This window comes from Macaca thibetana, chromosome 4 (assembly GCF_024542745.1).
Source record: "Macaca thibetana thibetana isolate TM-01 chromosome 4, ASM2454274v1, whole genome shotgun sequence".
Lineage (NCBI taxonomy): Eukaryota > Metazoa > Chordata > Mammalia > Primates > Cercopithecidae > Macaca > Macaca thibetana.
In genome coordinates, this window is record NC_065581.1 from 32,424,870 (window position 1) to 32,444,400 (window position 19,531).

Below are 19,531 nucleotides of genomic sequence, written 5' to 3' on the forward strand. Positions count from 1 at the left end.
TTTTTTAAATTGATCTTATTTATTTTTACCCTACATTGTTCAAAAGGTACTGAAAAGACTTCTGTGGGTCAGGGAGACTAACACACTAGCCTCAAGTTTCTTTGCTTCCTGCATTTCATACAAGTGTAGGTTATGATGTAAAGGCACATCCCAGCACCCCCAAAACTTTCATTCCTTTGAGTAACCAACCCCAAATGTATTTACTTTGCTAGTTGGGAATTTCATCTACTAGACTTTCCGTAACAATGTTGTAAACATTTTTCCTGTCTCCAAAACTAAGTGTTGATTTCATTCCCCCCCGCCCAGGTTCTCTCTGGGGAAGGATTGTAGGGAATAAAAGTATTGTCAATCTTCCTATTTATCAAGAAGTTCTAAAAAAATTAGTTTCACCCCCCCCCCTTGGACATTTGTGTTCAAGAAGACAGAACTGTTCTAGGCTCTCAGAAAGTAAAACCCACTTGGTAAAACCCAAAATAACACTAAAACTTTACTTAAATAAAGTATTTTGCAACATTTTGGATGGTTTGTGGGATTGTGTGCTTTAGACTATTCACACAAGAGCAAGGTGCATGTGTGCACACACGAGCGCAAATATGTGTTTGCCTGCGTGTTTGTGAGCATGCGTGTCTGGTGCACATGTGCACACATGGGTGGGTGGAGCATGGGGGCAGTACACAAAGCCTGTGGGGGAGATCTATTGATTCTATAGATATATTAGCATCAGGGAGACAGGGCAAAGGTTCCACCCTTCAGCTCAGTCCCCAGTCCCTGCTTATTATTTCCCTAACAGAAGACCATCCCCCTTGCCACTCCCTGGGTTTTCTTCTCTGGCAGCAATGAAGCAGCTGCTGAGCCAGCTCTGGTTTTCGGGAAGTCAGATGACCTTTTCCCTCCCGCGGCTCTCTGCCTCTCGCTGTCCCTAGGGAGGACACCATGGACCCACTGATGGTTCTTTTTTGCCTGCTGTTCCTGTACCCAGGTAGGAGGCAGGGAAGGGGGAGCCTCAGGGTCCTGTGTGTGAGGCTGGTGCTCCCAGCTTGAGTTCCCACGTGCGAAACAGAGTCTCTTTTGCTTTCCTTTTCTCATCTGTGTCTTCCTTCTTTCTCCATTGCTGTCTCCTTGTTCCCACGCCTCCAGGTCCGGCAGACTCGGCTACCTCCTGCCCTCAGAACGTGAATATCTCTGGTGGCACCTTCACCCTCAGCCATGGCTGGGCCCCTGGGAGCCTTCTCATCTACTCCTGTCCCCAGGGCCTGTACCCATCCCCAGCGTCACGGCTGTGCAAGAGCAGCGGACAGTGGCAGACCCCAAGAGCCACCCGGTCTCTGACTAAGGCGGTCTGCAAACGTGAGGCTCCCTGTGGGCTTTGCTCAGGGTGCTACACCAGGCGCCACCCCAGAACTTTTGTTTCGGAGTTGCTCAGGGTGGGACTTAACCTGACTAGATGGCAAAGTTGCTTTTGCAGAGGGCTTTTCAAAATATCCAGAAAACATCAATGGCCAGTAGCAAGGAATTGGGAACAGGTTTTGATGGAGACTGTGGGGTGCTAAAGCCAGGGATGACTTTTTATGTACAACTGACTGTCTAGTAGTGACCATTCTGAATGGAGGCTGAATGGTCCTGGAGTCCTCTAGACATCTGAGGATCCCAAGGGGAGTGTCTGGGGAGGCCATGGCCCTCAGGGGGCTGAGGGAAGTGGTTATTTATCAATCAATTCACTTAGACTCTGTGAAATTGGCAATATTCAATGAGTTGCCAAAAACAGTAATTTCACATGCTGCAACCTAATATATCAGTGTTTTGACAGCCAGTTGGCCATTCCCATGCATTGCGGTATAAAATCACCTGCTTAATCCCCAGCCCAGGTGTTATCCATCCAGCCCTATTTTCCCCACCCACTTCCTCTCTCTCCAGCTGTGCGCTGTCCAGCCCCTGTCTCCTTTGAGAATGGCATTTATACCCCACGGCTGGGGTCCTACCCCGTGGGTGGCAATGTGAGCTTCGAGTGTGAGGATGGCTTCATATTGCGGGGCTCGCCTGTGCGTCAGTGTCGCCCCAACGGCATGTGGGATGGAGAAACAGCTGTGTGTGATAATGGGGGTGAGTGCTCTGGCTGATAGGCTACACGGGGGCTGGGGTCTCCTGGGGAACCCTGGGGCCCAATGTGCATCCAGGAAGCCTCTATGGGGATAGGGGTCTGTTGTTCAGTGTGCCATAATAATATTCCTGGATTTTGGTAAATTGAGGTCTACAGGTCACACATCAGAAGTCTGCAAGGGCCAGGCCCCAGGCAGCTGGTGCTAAGCTTCAGATGTAGCATAAAACCTCCACACACTCTGCCCGGCTTTTCTAAATGCCTCAAAGCAACACTTCATATTCAGGCCCCACAAATTATTGGAGGAAAGATATGCTGGGAGAGAGTCAAGTACTGTGCTTTAATGCCTTGCCTTTAAAGCCAGGTTTGGGTTCCAAGCCCTGCTCTGACTTTGACAGACTTTGAGAAGGTTATTTAACTTTTCTAAGCCTCAGTTTTCCCATCTGTAAAATAAGGATAGTGAGTGCTGACCTCATGGGGTTGCCATCTGGATTAAATGAGTTAACATTAGTAAGCATATACAACAGCCCCTGGAGTGCGGTGGCTCACGCCTGTAATCCCAGCACTTTGGGAGGCCAAGGTGGGTGGATCACAAGGTCAGGAGTTCGAGACCAGCCTGGCCAACATTGTGAAACCCCATCTCTACTGAAAATACAAAAATTAGCCAGGTGTGGTGGCGCACGCCTGTAATGCTAGCTACTCAGGAGGCTGAGGCAGGAGAATCATTTGAACCAGGAGGTGGAGGTTGCAGTGAGCCGAGATCACATCATTGCACTCCAGCCTGGGTGTCAGAGTAAGACTCTGTTTCCCAAAAAAAAAAAAAAAAAAAGTGCTGGGTGCGGAGCCTCATGTCTGTATGTCTGTAATCCCAGCACTTTGGGAGGCTGAGGTGAGTGGATCACCTGAGGTCAGGAGTTTGAGACCAGCCTGGTCAACATGGTGAAACCACGTCTATACTAAAAATACAAAAAATTAGCTGGGCGTGGTTAATCCCAGCTACTTGGGAAGCTGAGGCAGGAGAGTCACTTGAACTTGGGAGGCGGAGGTTGCAGTGAGCCTAGATCGTGCCACTGCACTCCAGCCTGGGTGACAGAGTGAGACTCTGTCTCAAAACAAACAAACAAGCAAGCAAACAAACAAAACCAAGAAAAACAGCCCTGGAATCTGATACACGCCATGTACTTTTTTTTTTCTTTTTTTTTTGAGATGGAGTCTCGCTCTTGTTGCCCAGGCTGGAGTGCAGTGGTGCAATCTCAGCTCACTGCAACATCTGCCTCCCAGGTTCAAGTGATTCTCCTGCCTCAGCCTCCCAAGTAGCTGGGATTATAGGCATGTGTCAACACGCCTCAGTAATTGTGTATTTTTAGTAGAGACAGGGTTTCTCCATGTTGGCCAGGCTGGTCTCAAACTCTTGACCTCAGGGGATTCCACCCACCTTGGCCTCCCAAAGTGCTGGGATTATAGGCGTGAGCCATGGCACCCGGCCTTATATGGATATATTTTATTTCTTTAAGAGACAGGATCTTGGCCGGGCTCACGCCTGTAATCCCAGCATTTTGGGAGGCCGAGGTGGGCGGATCACGAGGTCAGGAGATCGGGATCATCCTGGCTGACACGGTGAAACCCTGTCTCTACTAAAAATACAAAAAAATTGGCCGGGCGTGGTGGTGGGCGCCTGTACTCCCAGCTTCTTGGGAGGCTGAGGCAGGAGAATGGCGTGAACCCGGGAGGCGGAGCTTGCAGTGAGCAGAGATCGCGTCACTGCACTCCAGCCTGGGCGATAGAGTAAGACTTTGTCTCAAAAAAAAAAAAAAAAAAAAAAAGAGATTGGATCTTGCTGTGTTGCCCAGGCTGGCTTCAAACTCTTGAGCTCAAGTGATCTTCCTACCTCAGCTGGGAATGCAGGCATGTGGCACCACACCTGGCCATAATCATTTTTTTCTTTTAGACAGAGTTTTGCTCCTATTGCTCAGACTGGAGTGCAAAGGCGCAATCTCGACTCACTGCAAACTCTGCCTCTGGGTTCAAGCAATTCTCCTGCCTCAGCCTCTCCAGTAGCTGGGACTGCAGGCATGCGCCACCACGCCCAGCTAATTTTGTATTTTTAGTAGAGATGAGGTTTCTCCATGTTGGTCAGGCTAGTCTTGAACTCCCGACCTCAGGTGATCCTCCCACCTCAACCTCCCAAAGTGCTAGAATTATAGGCATGAGCCACTTCGCCTGGCCCATAAGCACTTTTATCATGGTTATTGCTGCCGCTGTGAATGGTGAGGGGCTCTGCTTGGCAGAAGTAGGGCTCCTAGGATTTCCTGGAGCCGCATTTGCCTGTGGGTTTGGGAGCTTCTTGGATCATGGTTCTCAGCACATCATACAGAAGACACGGAGTCCACAAGATGGCAGGACCACCTTCATCTAGTGGTCCAGACCGTGGCTCCCCGCTCATGCCCTTGGCTCTTTGCCAAATGGCCATTTATTCAGACGTGACTCTAACTTATTTTAAAATGGAGGCATAATTTACTTATTGTAAAACGTACAAATCTTTTTTTTTTTTTTTTTTTTTTTTGAGACGGAGTCTCGCACTGTCGCCCAGGCTGGAGTGCAGTGGTCGGATCTCAGCTCACTGCAAGCTCCGCCTCCCAGATTTGCGCCATTCTCCTGCCTCAGCCTCCCGAGTAGCTGGGACTACAGGCGCCCGCCACCTCGCCCGGCTAATTTTTTGTATTTTTTAGTAGAGACGGGGTTTCACCGTGTTAGCCAGGATGGTCTCGATCTCCTGACCTCATGATCCGCCCGTCTCGGCCTCCCAAAGTGCTGGGATTACAGGCTTGAGCCACCGCGCCTGGCCAAAATGTACAAATCTTAAATATTAGGCTCAACGATTTGTTACACAAGCACCCACTCATCTAATCATCACCCAAGACAGAGAATGAGGTTCCCTCTTGTCCCCTCCCACAAGGTAATGGTTCTTCCGACCTCTGTCTCCATGGACTAGTTACCTTGTGCTCACATTTCCTGTAAATGGAATCATGCAGGATGTGGTCTGTTGCTTCTGGCATCCCTTGTTCTACATTCTGCCTGTGAGATTTATCCATGCTGTTGTGTGTATCAGTACTTTGTTCTTTTTTATTGCTGTGTAGTATTCCATTATATGGATATATTACAATTTATCCATTCCCCTCTTGGTGGACATTTGGGTTATTTTCAGTTTGGGGCTGTTAGAAGTAAAGCTCTAGGACCATTCTTGCATGTGATTTTGGTACATGTATGCACTTGCTTCTCTTGAGTAAATGATCTAAATGTGGAATTGTCACATCAGAGGCTGGCATATGTTTAGTTGTAGTAGAGGCTGAGAAAGTTTCTCCCACGTACATGCCAGCAAGGTAACAGAGTTCCAGTCGCTCCGCATCCTCGCCAACACTTGGAATTACGGGTCGTTTCAGTGTTAGCCGTTTTGATGGGTGTGTAGGGATGCCTCACTATGGTTTATGAAATACAAATGTTCTCTGAGGGAGTGGAGGGACCATCAGCTGACGTCTTCCCTGGGTCTCTGGGGGCTCTGGGACAGACACGGGTGCATCCCTGGGTTGGAACTGGGAAGCTTCTGCTGGCAACTGAGGCGGCTGAGGAGGCAGAGCCTGATGGGAGGGGCTGCTCACCTCTGCCTTCCTTTGTTCACTCACAGCTGGCCACTGCCCCAACCCCGGCATTTCGCTGGGCGCGGTGCGGACAGGCTCCCGCTTTGGTCATGGGGACAAGGTCCGCTATCGCTGCTCCTCGAATCTTGTGCTCACGGGGTCTGCGGAGCGGGAGTGCCAGGGCAACGGGGTCTGGAGTGGAACGGAGCCCATCTGCCGCCGTGAGTAGCTGCCCTACCCTCCTGAGACTCCCCAGCACACCCGGCCGCTGCCCTGGCTGACCCCTGTGTGGCTCCCCCCACAGAGCCCTACTCTTATGACTTCCCTGAGGACGTGGCCCCTGCCCTGGGCACCTCCTTCTCCCACATGCTTGGGGCCACCAATCCCACCCAGAGGACAAAGGGTGAGTGTTTGAGGTGGGGTTTCTGGTTGAGCAGGGTGCTAGATCTGGGTTGGAGCAAGGTAGGGTGCGAGCTTCCTGGAGGCCAGGAGCCTTGGTGGGCTCAGCCACTGGAAGGGAGGGAGGCAGAGAAGCTGGACCTGCTTGGCAAGAGCGCAGGAAGGAGGTGGGGATCTCAATGCTCCCCTTCCACATTTCTCCAGAAAGCCTGGGCCGTAAAATCCAAATCCAGCGCTCTGGGCACCTGAACCTCTACCTGCTCCTGGACTCTTCGCAGAGTGTGTCGGAAAATGACTTTCTCATCTTCAAGGAGAGCGCCTCCCTCATGGTGGACCGGGTCAGGAATCAGGAGCCCGCCTGCAGCAGAGGCCTTCCTGCGCTCACTCTCTCTGTCTCTTTCTCCTCCTCAGAGCCCCACTCACAGCCCACCTCCTCCTAGAAATCTTCTCAGATTCTACTCATGCCATGTAGGAATCATGAATTCAATTTATACAACCATAATTTTTATTCCACAAGCACTGTTAGGACCCTGTGCTGGGGGCTGGGGAACAGCAAAGATGGAAAGCCTGAGGTCTTGCTTTCCAGGAATTCATCATCTAGAACAGTGGTCTCCACAGAAAGGTAGCGAGATAACACACAGGAGTGAAGAGAAAAATACTGATGCCCCTGTGGAATAATTTCAATCAGATTAATAATTTAACATTTAATAATTTCCTCTTAAAACTTCAGCATTATGGCCGGGCGCGGTGGCTCAAGCCTGTAATCCCAGCACTGTGGGAGGCCGAGACGGGCAGATCACGAGGTCAGGAGATCGAGACCATCCTGGCTAACACAGTGAAACCCCATCTCTACTAAAAAATACAAAAAACTAGCCGGGCGAGGTGGCGGGCGCCTGTAGTCCCAGCTACTCGGGAGGCTGAGGCAGGAGAATGGCGTAAACCCGGGAGGCGGAGCTTGCAGTGAGCTGAGATCCGGCCACTGCACTCCAGCCTGGGCGACAGAACGAGACTCTGTCTCAAAAAAAAAAAAAAAAAAAAAAATTCAACATTTTGTGCAGGCTTTAAAATGTGTGTGATAGACCAGGTGTGGTGGCTAGTGCCTGTAATCCCAACACTTTGGGAGGCCGAGGCAGGTGGATCACTTGAGGTCAGGAGTTTGAGATCAGCCTGACCAACATGGTGAAACCCCGTCTATACTAAAAATACAAAATTAGCCACATGTGATGGTGCACGCCTGTAACCCAGCTACTTGGGAGGCTGAGGCAGGAGAATCGCTTGGATCTGGGAGGTGGAGTTGCAGTGAACTGAAATTGTGCCATTGCACTCCAGCCTGGGCAACTAGAGCGAAACTCCGTCTCAAAAAAAATAAATAAAATAAAATATGTGTGATAGAAGTTTGGAAGCCACTGGTTTAAGTTCCTCACCAGAACTTTGTTTTGTAATTATGCTTTTCACAATACTTCATGTAATATTATAAATGGTTTTCCCTCCCACCTACATTTTAAAGAGGGCAGTTTCTGTGCTCTCTTGGGACTCAAAATTAAGTAACTTGTTGCACTGTGAGGCAGCAACACACACAAGTTCCAGCAGTGACTGAGAGTCATGTGACAGGTTCAGATCCCACTTCCACCTCCTCCTCATGATGTGATGGGGGGAGGGGGACGAGGCACCATGCTTCAATTTCCTTATCCATAAAATAGGGGCCATCATGCCCCCTCACAGGGTTGAGTGAAGATTAAATGAGGAGAGAGTCTGTCAAAGAGAAAGATGCTCAACAGAGGTTACTTTTTGTTTTTTTTTTTTTCCCTGAGATAGTTTTTCTCTGTCACCCAGGTTGGAGTACAGTGGCGTGATCTTGGCTCACTGCAACCTCTGCCTCCGAGTTCAAGTGATTCTCCTGCCTCAGCCTCCTGAGTAGCTGGGACTATAGGTGCCTGCCACCATACCAGGCTAATTTTTGTATTTTTAGTAGAGATGGGGTTTTGCCATGTTGGTCAGGCTGGTCTCGAACTCCTGACCTCAGGTGATCCACCTGCCTAAAGTGTTGGGATTCAGGCATGAGCTACCGCGCCTGGCCCACAGCTTCTTCCTAACAGCCATTTCCTAGTGTCTCCACTGGTCCTAGCCTCTGTCGGTCTCATTCCAGTTTCTCTGCTTCCTCCAGAGCTCTTTGCTTGCTCTCTTACCATCTCCCCTTTGACTTCAGGGCCCTTTACACTGCCTCTCACTTGCCCCACACAGATCTTCAGCTTTGAGATCAATGTGAGTGTTGCCATTATCACCTTTGCCTCAGAGCCCAAAGTCCTCATGTCTGTCCTGAACGTCAACTCCCGGGATATAACTGAGGTGATCAGCAGCCTGGAAAATGCCAAATACAAAGGTACTGGTGTCATCACATGATAGCGATGGGAGAGGAGAAGATGGACCCTCTCAGGGCCTGCAAACAAATTCTGGATGAGTTAGAGAGTAAGGCCTCTTGGTGGCACCTGAGTCCCACAAGTCTGGGGTAGTTTCAACGTCCAGGGTTATGATGGGGGAGCCCAGCTGTCCCCCGCTCATAGCTCATTCTAAGGTGCTGCAGGTCCAAAGACACTGTGCAGGTCTTCAGTTCCTTCCAGTTGCCAAAACCACACTGTCTGGTTTGCATGGCTGCACATTGCCATCTCCCCATGTCATTAGCCACCCATACGCCATGTAAAGCTGCCTGCTGGCACTTAGCAAATGGCTGAAGCCTCTCAAGATTTTGGAAACCTCATCTTTGAATCTTGGGACTTTAGTGTGGTCTTGAATTGGGGTTATGCAATGAACATTTCTTTTTTTTTTTTGAGATGGAGTCTCGCACTGTCACCCAGGCTTGAGTGCGGTGGCACGATCTCGGCTCACTGCAACCTCCGCCTCCTGGGTTCAAGTGATTCTCCTGCCTCAGCCTCCCAAGCAGCTGAGATTTCAGGCACCTGCCACCACGCCTGGCTAATTTTTTGTATTTTTAGTAGAGACGGGGTTTCACTGTGTTGGTCAGGCTGGTCTTATGATCCTGACTTCGTGATCCGCCTGCCTCAGCCTTCCAAAGTGCTGAGATTACAGGTGTGAGCCACCTTGCCCAGCCCTATGCAATGAACATCTCTAAGGTGGAAAGGCTTTTAATGTTTGAACAAGCAAAGATGCCAAATCTCTATCTGAATGGCAAATGTCTGAGTTTATCAAAGCAATTGATAAATTGCATTTCCAGGCCGGGTGTGGTGGCTCATGCCCGTAATCCCAGCACTTTGGGAGGCTGAGATGGGCAGATCACTTGAGGTCAGGAAACCAGCTTGGCCAACATGGTGAAACCCCATCTCTACTAAAAATACAAACAATTAGCTGGGCATGGTGGCCAGTGCCTATAATCCCAGCTACTTGGGAGGCTGAGGCACGAATCGCTTGAACTGGGGAGGCGGAGGTTGCAGTGAGCCAAGATCACGCCACTACACTCCAGCCTGGGTGGCAGAGTGAGACTCTGTCTCAAAAAAAAACAAAAGAAAAAAATTGCATTTCCAATAATTGGGGGAATAGAATGATCCCCTATCCCTTAGTGGTAGGCAGGAAGTTTCTAAGAGAGTCCTTCCTTTTGGCATATTCCAGATCATGAAAATGGAACTGGGACTAATACCTATGCAGCCCTAAACAGTGTCTATCTCATGATGAACAATCAAATGCAACTCCTTGGCATGAAAACGATGGCCTGGCAGGAAATCCGACATGCCATCATCCTTCTGACAGATGGTGGGTATCATGGTCTCTGAGTGTGTCTGGAATAGTGGAAGGGGCAACAATATGGGGTCAGAAGCCCTGAGTTCTGATTCTCCCTCTGCCTGACACTTTGGGCCCTGGTTTTTTGTTTTTAGAGATGGGGCCTTGCTCTGTTGCCCAGCTGGTCTCAAACTCCTGGCTTCAAGCAATTCTCCTGCCTCAGCCTCCCAAAGTGCTGAGATTACAGGTATAAGCCACCACACCTGGCCTAGTTTCTTATTTATAAAATAGGGCCGAGTGTGGTCAGCACTTTGGGAGACCAAAGTGGGTGGATCACTTGAGGTCAGGAGTTTGAGATCAGAGGGGTCAACATGGTGAAACCCTGTCTGTACTAACAATACAAAATCATTAGCTGGGTGTGGTGGCACATGCCTGTAATCCCAGTTACTTGGGAGGCTGAGGCAGGAGAATCGCTTGAACCCAGGAGGCAGAGGTTGCAGTGAGCCAAGATCATGCCACTGCACTCCAGCCTGGACAACAGACCGAGACCCTCCATTGTCTCAAAATAAAATAAAATTAAATTAAAAAAATAGAATTAGTGTTGATGATGATGACTGTAACCACAACGACAGCAACGATGATCATGATAGCTGTCCTCCTTTCCTTACACAATTTTTATGGAAAGCTATTTAAGTTGCCTGTGTGAAAGTGCTTTGTGTTAGCTCTTGTTACCCTCTGGGAGATAACTTGGAGATAGGTGAGGAAACGTGGCTCTCGAGCAGGAATGTCGAGGGGCACAGATGCAAGGAACAGTCTGTAGTGGATCTGGCCTTGTCATTTGCCTCTTGATATTATCCAAATTACACAGTTCCTCCAGGACTTAGTTTATAAGATGAGGATACCGACTCTTCCTGGGGTTTCATGAGAATTAAATGAGATAAAGTATAGGAAGCACCTGGTCCAGTGCCTGGAATGTAGAAAATTTCAGTAAAAAAAAAAAAAAAAAAAATATATATATATATATATATATATATATATATATTTTTTTTTTTTTTTTTTTTTTTTTTTTTTTTGAGACAGGGTTTCACTCTGTTACCCAGGCTGGACTACAGTGCTGTGATCTTGGCTCACTGCAACCTCTGCCTCCCGGGCTCAAGCAATTATCATGCCTGAGCCTCCAGAGTAGCTGGGACTACAGGTGTTTGTCACACACCTGGCTAATTTTTTTTTTTTTTTGAGACAGAGTTTCACTCTTGTTGCCCAGGCTGGAGTGCAATGGTGTGATCTTGGCTCACTGCAACCTCCACCTCCCGGCTTCAAGCGATTCTCCTGCCTCAGTCTCTGGAGTAGCTGGGGTTACAGGCATGTGCCACCACACCCGGCTAATTTTGTATTTTTAGTATAAGCACGGTTTCTCCATGTTGGTCAAGCTGGTCTCAAACTCCCGACCTCAGGTGACCGCCTGCCTCGGCCTCCCAAAGCGATGGGATTACACGAATGAGTCACCGTGCCCGGCCACACCTCGCTAATTTTTTGCAGTTTTAGTAGAGACAGGGTGTTGCCATGTTGCCCAGGCTGCTCTCGAACTCCTGAGCTCAGGCAATCCACCTGTTTCGGTCTCCCAAAGTGCTAGGATTACAGGCGTGAGTCACCATGCCCAGTCTAAAAGTATACTTTGAATCTCTTATAGGCAGTGTAAGTGTTGAGGTTCCCAGGCTAAATGTTTTCCTACTCTTCCAGGGCCCTGGGAAATCCTGATATTACCTAGAAGAAGTCTTTATTCTCTTTGTTCTAGGAAAGTCCAATATGGGTGGCTCTCCCAAAACAGCTGTTGACCAAATCAGAGAGATCCTGAATATCAACCAGAAGAGGAATGACTATCTGGGTGAGCCCCCGCCACTGCCACCACATTTGTGCTGCTCCTGCAGAGGTCACGATATCTTCAGCCAGGGATCCCAGCATCTTAGCTCTGGTCCAGAGCCACACGGTTTTATTTCTGCGTCGTTCTGTACAAAGGCAACTGAGTATCATGTTGAAGAGTCTGGAGTCAAACTACTGCCCATGGTCTCAACCTTTTCTTCTTCTTCTTCTTCTTTTTTTTTTAGACAGTGTCTCACTGTCACTCAGGGTATATCCCTGGAAAGATGTCCACCCATGCTGGCCCAGAAGCTGGTCCAGAAAGTAAAGATGTCCACCCATGGAGTGCAGTGGTGCAATCATAGCTCACTGCAACCTCAAACTCCTGGGCTCAAGCGATCCTCTCAACTCAGCCTCCCAAAGTGCTAGGATTACAGGTATGAGCCACTATGCTCAGCCCATCTTTACGAATTGTTTAAAATTAATTTTTAATTTTTTGTTTTGAGACAGAATCTTGCTGTGTTGCCCAGGCTGGAGTGCAGTAACTGGATCTCAACTCACTGCAACCTCCACCTCCTGGCTTCAAGTGATTCTACTGCCTCAGCCTCTAGAGTAGCTGGGATTACAGGTGTGTGCCACCATGCCCGGCTCATTTTTGTATTTTTAGTAGAGGTGGAGTTTCACCATATTGGCCAGTCTGGTCTCAAACCCCTGGCCTCAAGTGATCTGCCTGCCTTGGCCTCCCAAGATGCTGGGATTATAGACAGACGTGAGCCACTGTGCCCAGCCAATTTTTAATTTTTAAATTATTATTATTTTTATTTATTTATTTATTTTGAGACGGAGTCTCGCTCTGTGGCCCAGGCTGGAGTGCAGTGGCGCAATCTTGGCTCACTGCAAGCTCTGCCTCCCGGGTTCACGCCATTCTCCTGCCTCAGCCTCCCGAGTAGCTGGGACTACAGGTGCCTGCCACCGTGCCCGGCTAATTTTTTTTTTGTATTTTTAGTAGAGATGGGGTTTCACCGTGTCAGCCAGGATGGTCTGGATCTCCTGACCTCGTGATCCGCCCGCTTCGGCCTCCCAAAGTGCTAGGATTACAGGTGTGAGCCACTGCGCCCGGCCTTTATTATTATTATTTTTTTGTTTTTGTTTTTGTTTTTTGAGACGGAGTCTCGCTCTGTCACCCAGCCTGGAGTGCAGTGGCCAGATCTCGGCTCACTGCAAGCTCCGCCTCCCGGGTTTACGCCATTCTCCTGCCTCAGCCTCCCGAGTAGCTGGGACTACAGACGCTCGCCACCTCGCCCGGCTATTTTTTTGTATTTTTTTTTTACTAGAGACGGGGTTTCACCGGGTTAGCCAGGATGGTCTCGATCTCCTGACCTCGTGATCCGCCCGTCTCGGCCTCCCAAAGTGCTGGGATTACAGGCTTGAGCCACCGTGCCCGGCCTATTATTTTTAATCAACAGCTTTAGACAGAGAATCTTGGTTTCATCTTCAGTGGGCTGTGGCCATGGGCAGTTTCTTCATCTGCAAAAGGGGAATAGTACTAGGACCCAGCTCACAAGCTGACAGGGGAAGATGCTCAGAGAAACACTGCCTGCCTGGCACAGAAAAATGCCCAGCATATGTTAGCCATGACTATGACTGTCATCGTTATCATCATCATCATCATCATCATCATCATCATCAGTATCTCATGTTTCAGGAAACTTTCCAGGAAGAAGAGACCTCGATTCCCTCTAGGGAATGTCCCTGGTGGTTTCTCTTTCAGCAGCACAGCTGGCTAACTAAGGCTTTGGCAGTTGCAGCCTCTAAAGGAACAATTCTTCAGGTTCAGACTAAACACAAATTGCACTGACTTTTGATCAGAAAGTAATTTCAGAGAGAGATGCTCAGACAGGGAGGGCAACCGGTTTTGAGCCCCAACATTTCGTCTTCCCCTTAGCTCCTCTCCTTTCCATTCACACTGCTCCCTCCCAGCTCACCTGGCCCTGGGGGTAAGCTGATTCCTCTTTAAAACTCCGGCCCAAGGAAGACAAAATTTAAAGCCCACTCCCTTCCTCCTTAGCATCACTGGGCCAAGGTTACGTCACTGGGCCAAATGCTACAAAAACATTTTATTGAAAATAAGTAGGAAACCAAATGAAAATAGTCAAAGAAAACGCACAAGTCATGATCATTGTCTAGCTCCAACTGTAACTGTTTCTCTCTGGGCCATTGCCAGATTGCCTCCTGGATGAAGCTCTCTTGGTCTACCTAAGCACCTTGCTTTTACACACAACGCAGGGCTCTCTGAGAGCAAAAATGCGCCACAAGGGTTGCAAAGGCTGAGAGAGGAGCAGACTCCGTGATCTGCCTGAGGGCAGTTCCGACTGGCACCGCAGTCAGAGAACAGGCGCGGCCTGCTGCGTGGGTCCAGGGCCTCCAGTGGGAGGACGTGGCTTTAGGCCCTTCTCCCAGATGCTACCTTTTACAGAGGAAGACCACATCTGAGGTTTTGTTTCCATGTTATGTTCTGAGTTCTTTCTATTCATTCAGTCATTTAAAAATACTTACCAAAGTACTACAAACCTGGGTGGCTTAGAACACAGAATTTCTTTTTCTTACAGTTCTGGAGGTTAGAAGTCTGAGATCGAGGTGTTGCAGGGCCGTGCTTCCTTGGAAGGCTCTTGGGAAGAATTCTTTCCTGTCTTTTCTGGCTGCCGTTGGCTCCAATCGTGCCTTGGCTTGTGGCAGCACAAACCCATTCTCTGCCTCTGTCTTCAACTCGCCTTCTTTTCTGTGTGCACCTCTGTGTCGTTACATGCTGTTCTCTTATATAGATAGGAGACCCACTGCCTGTGTCTTTGTGTCCAAATTCCCTTCTTCTTCTTTTGTTCATTTGTTTGAGACAGAGTCTCGCTCTGTCACCCAGGAGCCCAGGCTGCAGTGCAGTGGCGAGATCCCAGCTCACTGTAACCTCTGCATCCTGGGTTCAAGAGATTCTTTTTTTTTTTTTTTTTTTTTTTTTTTTTTGAGATGGAGTCTGGCTCTGTCACCCAGGCTGGAGTGCAGTGGCTGGATCTCAGCTCACTGCAAGCTCCGCCTCCCAGGTTTACGCCATTCTCCTGCCTCAGCCTCCCGAGTAGCTGGGACTACAGGCGCCCGCCACCTCGCCCGGCTAGTTTTTTTGTATTTTTTAGTAGAGACGGGGTTTCACCGTGTTAGCCAGGATGGTCTCGATCTCCTGACCTCGTGATCTGCTTGTCTCGGCCTCCCAAAGTGCTGGGATTACAGGCTTGAGCCACCGCGCCCGGCCGGTTCAAGAGATTCTTATGCCTCAGTCTCCCGAGAAGCTGGGATTACAGGCATGTGCCACCATGCCCAGCTAATTTTTGTATTTTTAGTAGAGACATGGTCTCGCCATGTTGGCTAGACTGGTCTTGAACTCCTGGCCTCAAAGCGATCTGCCTGCCTTAGCCTCAAAAGCTGCTGGGATTACAGGCATGAGTCACCACCATGGCCAGCCAATTCACTTTTTTTTTTTTTTTTTTTTGAGATGGTGTCTTGCTCTGTTGCCCAGCCTGGAGTGCAGTGGTGCAATCTCGGCTCACTGCAACCTCTGCCTCCCAGGTTCAAGCGATTCTCCTGCCTCAGCCTCCTGAGTAGCTGGGATTACAGGCATGTGCCAGCATGCCCAGCTAATCTTTGTATTTTTAGTAGAGACGGGATTTCACTATGTTGATCAGGCTGGTCTCGAACTCCTGACCTCATGATCTGCCTGCCTCAGCCTCCCAAAGTGCTGGGATTACAGGCGTGAGCCACCGCGCCTGGCTCACTTCTTCTTCTTCTTCTTTTTTTGAAATGAAGTTTCGCTCTTGTTGCCCAGGCTGAAGTGCAATGGCACGATTGATCTCGGCTCACAGCAACCACCGCCTCCTGGTGATTGCAGGTGTGAGCCACCATGCCTGGCCCCGGCTTACTTCTTCTTGTTTTTATTATTATTATTTTTAGTGGAGATAGGGTTTCACCCATTTATCCAGGATGGTCTCGATCTCCTGACCTCATGATCTGCCCACCTCAGCCTCCTAAAGTGCTGGGATTACAGGCATGAGCCACTGCGCCTGGCCTGGCTTACCTCTTCTTATAAGGACCCCAGTCATTGGACTAGAGCTCACCCTAATCCAGTATGACTCAATCTTAACTTGATTACATCTGCAAATATCCTTTTTCCAAATAAGGTCACAGATACTAAGGGTTAGGATTTGAACACATCTTTCTGGGGGACACAATTCTACCATTATAGGCAATAAACAGGATAAGAAAACCATAGAACCCAGCAGGTGGTAGGTGACACAAGCTAAGAGGTCTTGTCATGTTGCCCAGGCTGGTCTCAAACTTCTGGCTTCAAGGGATCCTCCCACTTTACCTCCCAAAGTGGGGATGAAAGTGTCTGGGGCATTGCAGTTTTAGACAGGAAGACCAGGGAAGGCCTCACTGAGAAGGTGACATTTGAGCCAAGACTTAAAAAGGTACGAAAGTGAGCTATGTGGAAGTCTAGGGGAGGAGTGAACTAGGCAGAGGCATAGCTGGGGCCAAGGGCCTGAGGTGTGACTACGCCTAAGGATTTGATAAACTTCAGAGAGGCTGTGTGCTACAGGAGAGTGAAGGGCAGGCAGTGGCAGGAAATGAGGGCAGACAGGTAGCAGTGGGGAGGACGCAGGGGTCCAGCTTATGTAGGTCTTGGTTGGACACAGTGAGTTTCAGATGACAGCCTCCTGTCTCATGGGGTAGCCCCAAAGCCACAGGAGTCTGGTGATTTCCTTCTTCCCCAACAGACATCTATGCCATCGGGGTGGGCAAGCTGGATGTGGACTGGAGAGAACTGAATGAGCTGGGGTCCAAGAAGGATGGCGAGAGGCATGCCTTCATTCTGCAGGACACAAAGGCTCTGCACCAGGTCTTTGAACATATGCTGGGTGAGTGAGCGTTGCCCTCCCTGGTGTAGGGAGGATGGTGAGGAGCCCGTCAGAAGCCCACGTTGGGAAGCTAGACACAGTGCCCTTCATTTGCTTCCTTCCCCATCTGATCCTCACACCCACAGATGTCTCCAAGCTCACAGACACCATCTGCGGGGTGGGGAACATGTCAGCAAACGCCTCTGACCAAGAGAGGACACCCTGGCATGTCACTATTAAGGTACCAGGAAGGAGGGGCGGGGCTTGGATTCCAGAGGTGAAAGTGGCCATGGGCCAGAGATACTGCAATCCCTGAAGATCACCTGTTCCCCCTGTAGCCCAAGAGCCAAGAGACCTGCCGGGGAGCCCTCATCTCCGACCAATGGGTCCTGACAGCGGCTCACTGCTTCCGCGATGGCAACGACCACTCCCTATGGAGGGTCAATGTGGGTAAGGCAGGGGATGCACCAGGCTCCCGATCCTGAAGCCACAGATCCCACCACCTGACCCAGCCTCTGGCCCCTGCAGGAGCCCTGGTCTAGCCTAATCTGGCATATCATTTCCAGGAGACCCCAAATCCCAGTGGGGCAAAGAATTCCTTATTGAGAAGGCAGTGATTTCCCCAGGATTTGATGTCTTTGCCAAAAAGAACCAGGGAATCCTGGAGTTCTATGGTGATGACATCGCCCTGCTGAAGCTGGCCCAGAAAGTAAAGATGTCCACCCATGCCAGGTGCCTGGAGTCTGGGATGGGAGGGTGCCCTCCAGGGGAGAGTGCTCTGGAGAGCCCTGGAAGAGATACTGGGGACAGGCTGGTGTGACTCTTGCTCTTCTCCCCAGGCCCATCTGCCTTCCCTGCACCATGGAGGCCAATCTGGCTCTGCGGAGACCTCAAGGCAGCACCTGTAGGGACCATGGTGAGTGCTGGGACTTATGGTGCTTGAGAGCTGGGGCCGGGGTTTAGGGGTGATAACAAGGACTAGGCTGCAGTCCCCAAGCCAGGAATCTGGATTCTGGGTAAAAGGACCAGCACCAATATCCTCTTCTCTTGACTATAGAGAATGAACTGCTGAACAAACAGAGTGTTCCTGCTCATTTTGTCGCCTTGAATGGGAGCAAACTGAACATTAACCTTAAGATGGGAGTGGAGGTGAGGGTCTCAGGTTGGGGATGCTGGGATCCCCCTGTGACAGCTCGCAGAATCTCTCTCTTCCTTCTCCAGCTCTGGCTGCTTTCTCTCTCTGACGTGGGTCACCTCTCCTCCCAAGTCTCACAAACCTGCTAGGTGTCCCTGAGTCTGCTTATTCTTTTGATGTTGTTGAGATGGAATCTTGCTCTGTCTCCCACACTGGAGTGCAGTGGCACGATCTTGGCTCACTGCGACTTCTGCCTCCCAGATTTAAGTGATTCTCCTACCTCGGCCTCCCAGGTAGCTGGGATTATAGGTGCTTGCCACCACATGCAGCTAATTTTTGTATTTTTAGTAGAGACAGGATTCCGCCATGTTGGCCAGGATGGTCTTGAACTCCTGACCTCAAGTGATTCGCCCACCTCAGCCTCCCAAAGTGCTGGGATTACAGGCGTGAGCCATTGCACCCAGTCAGGTCTGCTTATTCTTCCCTTCTCTCTGGTTCCACCCCTACGGCAGTGGACAAGCTGTGCCGAGGTCGTCTCCCAAGAAAAAACCATGTTCCCCAACTTGACAGATGTCAGGGAGGTGGTGACAGACCAGTTTCTATGCAGTGGGACCCAGGAGGATGAGAGTCCCTGCAAGGGTGAGTCCCTCACCATGCCTGGATTCCCAAAGGGGAAGGCCACCTGTGTCTCTGTGGCCAGGGTGCATGCCAGAACACCAGTCCACTGCCCTGTATGACGCTGTCTCCTGTCACCCTTTACTGGCAGGAGAATCTGGGGGAGCAGTTTTCCTTGAGCGGAGATTCAGGTTTTTTCAGGTGAGAAGGTGGAAGCTTGCAGGACCCAGGGGTTACAGGATGTCAGCCTTGTTGGGGGGATGAGGGAGGCCTTTGAGGGATCTAGGGAGGTTGGGGCTTACAGCTGGAGCTGTGGCAGCCTCCCAGCCAGTTCTCTCCTTTTCTCCAGGTGGGTCTGGTGAGCTGGGGTCTTTACAACCCCTGCCTTGGCTCTGCTGACAAAAACTCCCGCAAAAGGGCCCCTCGTAGCAAGGTCCCGCCGCCACGAGACTTTCACATCAATCTCTTCCGCATGCAGCCCTGGCTGAGGCAGCACCTGGGGGATGTCCTGAATTTTTTACCCCTTTAGTCATGGCCACTGAGCCCTCTGCTGTCCTGTTAGAATCCGCCCCCCCTCCATCTTCTACCTCTGAATGCCCACCCTTAGACTCTGTGACCCATGCCGTCTCCTAGTTGAGTAAATCTGGGTCTCTAGGATGCCAGGGGCAGCGCACACAAGCTGGGAAATCCTCAGGGCTCCTACCAGCGGGACTGCCTCGCTGCCCCACCTCCCGCTCCTTGGCTTGTCCCCAAATTCCTCCCCTGGTTGACTTGACTCATGCTCATTTCACTTTCATATGGAATTTCCCAGTTATGAAATTAATAAAAATCAGTGGTTTCCACATCTGTCTGTGACTCTATCTGGAGGCCAGGTAGGGCTGGCCTGGGGGGAAGGGGAGGCCAGAATGACTCCAAGAGCCACAGGAAGGCAGGTCAGAGACCCCACTGGACAAACAGTGGCTGGACTCTGTACCATAACACACAAGCAACAGGGGAGTGAGCTGGATCCTTATTTCTGGTCCCTAAGTGGGTGGTCTGGGCTTGCTGGGGAGGAGCTGAGGCCAGAAGGAGGTACTGAAGGGGAGAGTCCTGGACCTTGGGCAGCAAAGGGTGGGACTTCTGCAGTTTC

The 19,531-nt window shown here is 50.2% G+C and overlaps 1 protein-coding gene across 2 annotated transcripts; it reads left to right on the top strand.

Moving 5' to 3' along the window:
• Positions 1 to 662: 662 nt before the first annotated feature.
• Positions 663 to 19,246, top strand: C2 (complement C2). Of its 2 annotated transcripts, XM_050788595.1 has the most exons (18): positions 663 to 979; positions 1,138 to 1,347; positions 1,915 to 2,100; positions 5,778 to 5,951; positions 6,035 to 6,133; positions 6,334 to 6,467; positions 8,371 to 8,509; positions 9,751 to 9,891; positions 11,654 to 11,743; positions 16,533 to 16,673; positions 16,799 to 16,893; positions 16,991 to 17,102; positions 17,219 to 17,384; positions 17,492 to 17,568; positions 17,710 to 17,801; positions 18,300 to 18,426; positions 18,554 to 18,603; positions 18,752 to 19,246. In XM_050788595.1, the coding sequence occupies exons 1-18, from the start codon at positions 934 to 936 to the stop codon at positions 18,929 to 18,931; spliced, it is 2,259 nt and encodes a 752-aa protein (XP_050644552.1). In that variant the 5' UTR covers positions 663 to 933; the 3' UTR covers positions 18,932 to 19,246. The 2 variants fall into 2 exon arrangements, with proteins under 2 accessions (XP_050644552.1, XP_050644553.1); XM_050788596.1 differs by lacking the exons at positions 663 to 979; positions 1,138 to 1,347; positions 1,915 to 2,100; positions 6,035 to 6,133; positions 6,334 to 6,467 and having other exon boundaries at positions 5,841 to 5,951.
• The last annotated feature ends 285 nt before the right edge of the window (positions 19,247 to 19,531 follow it).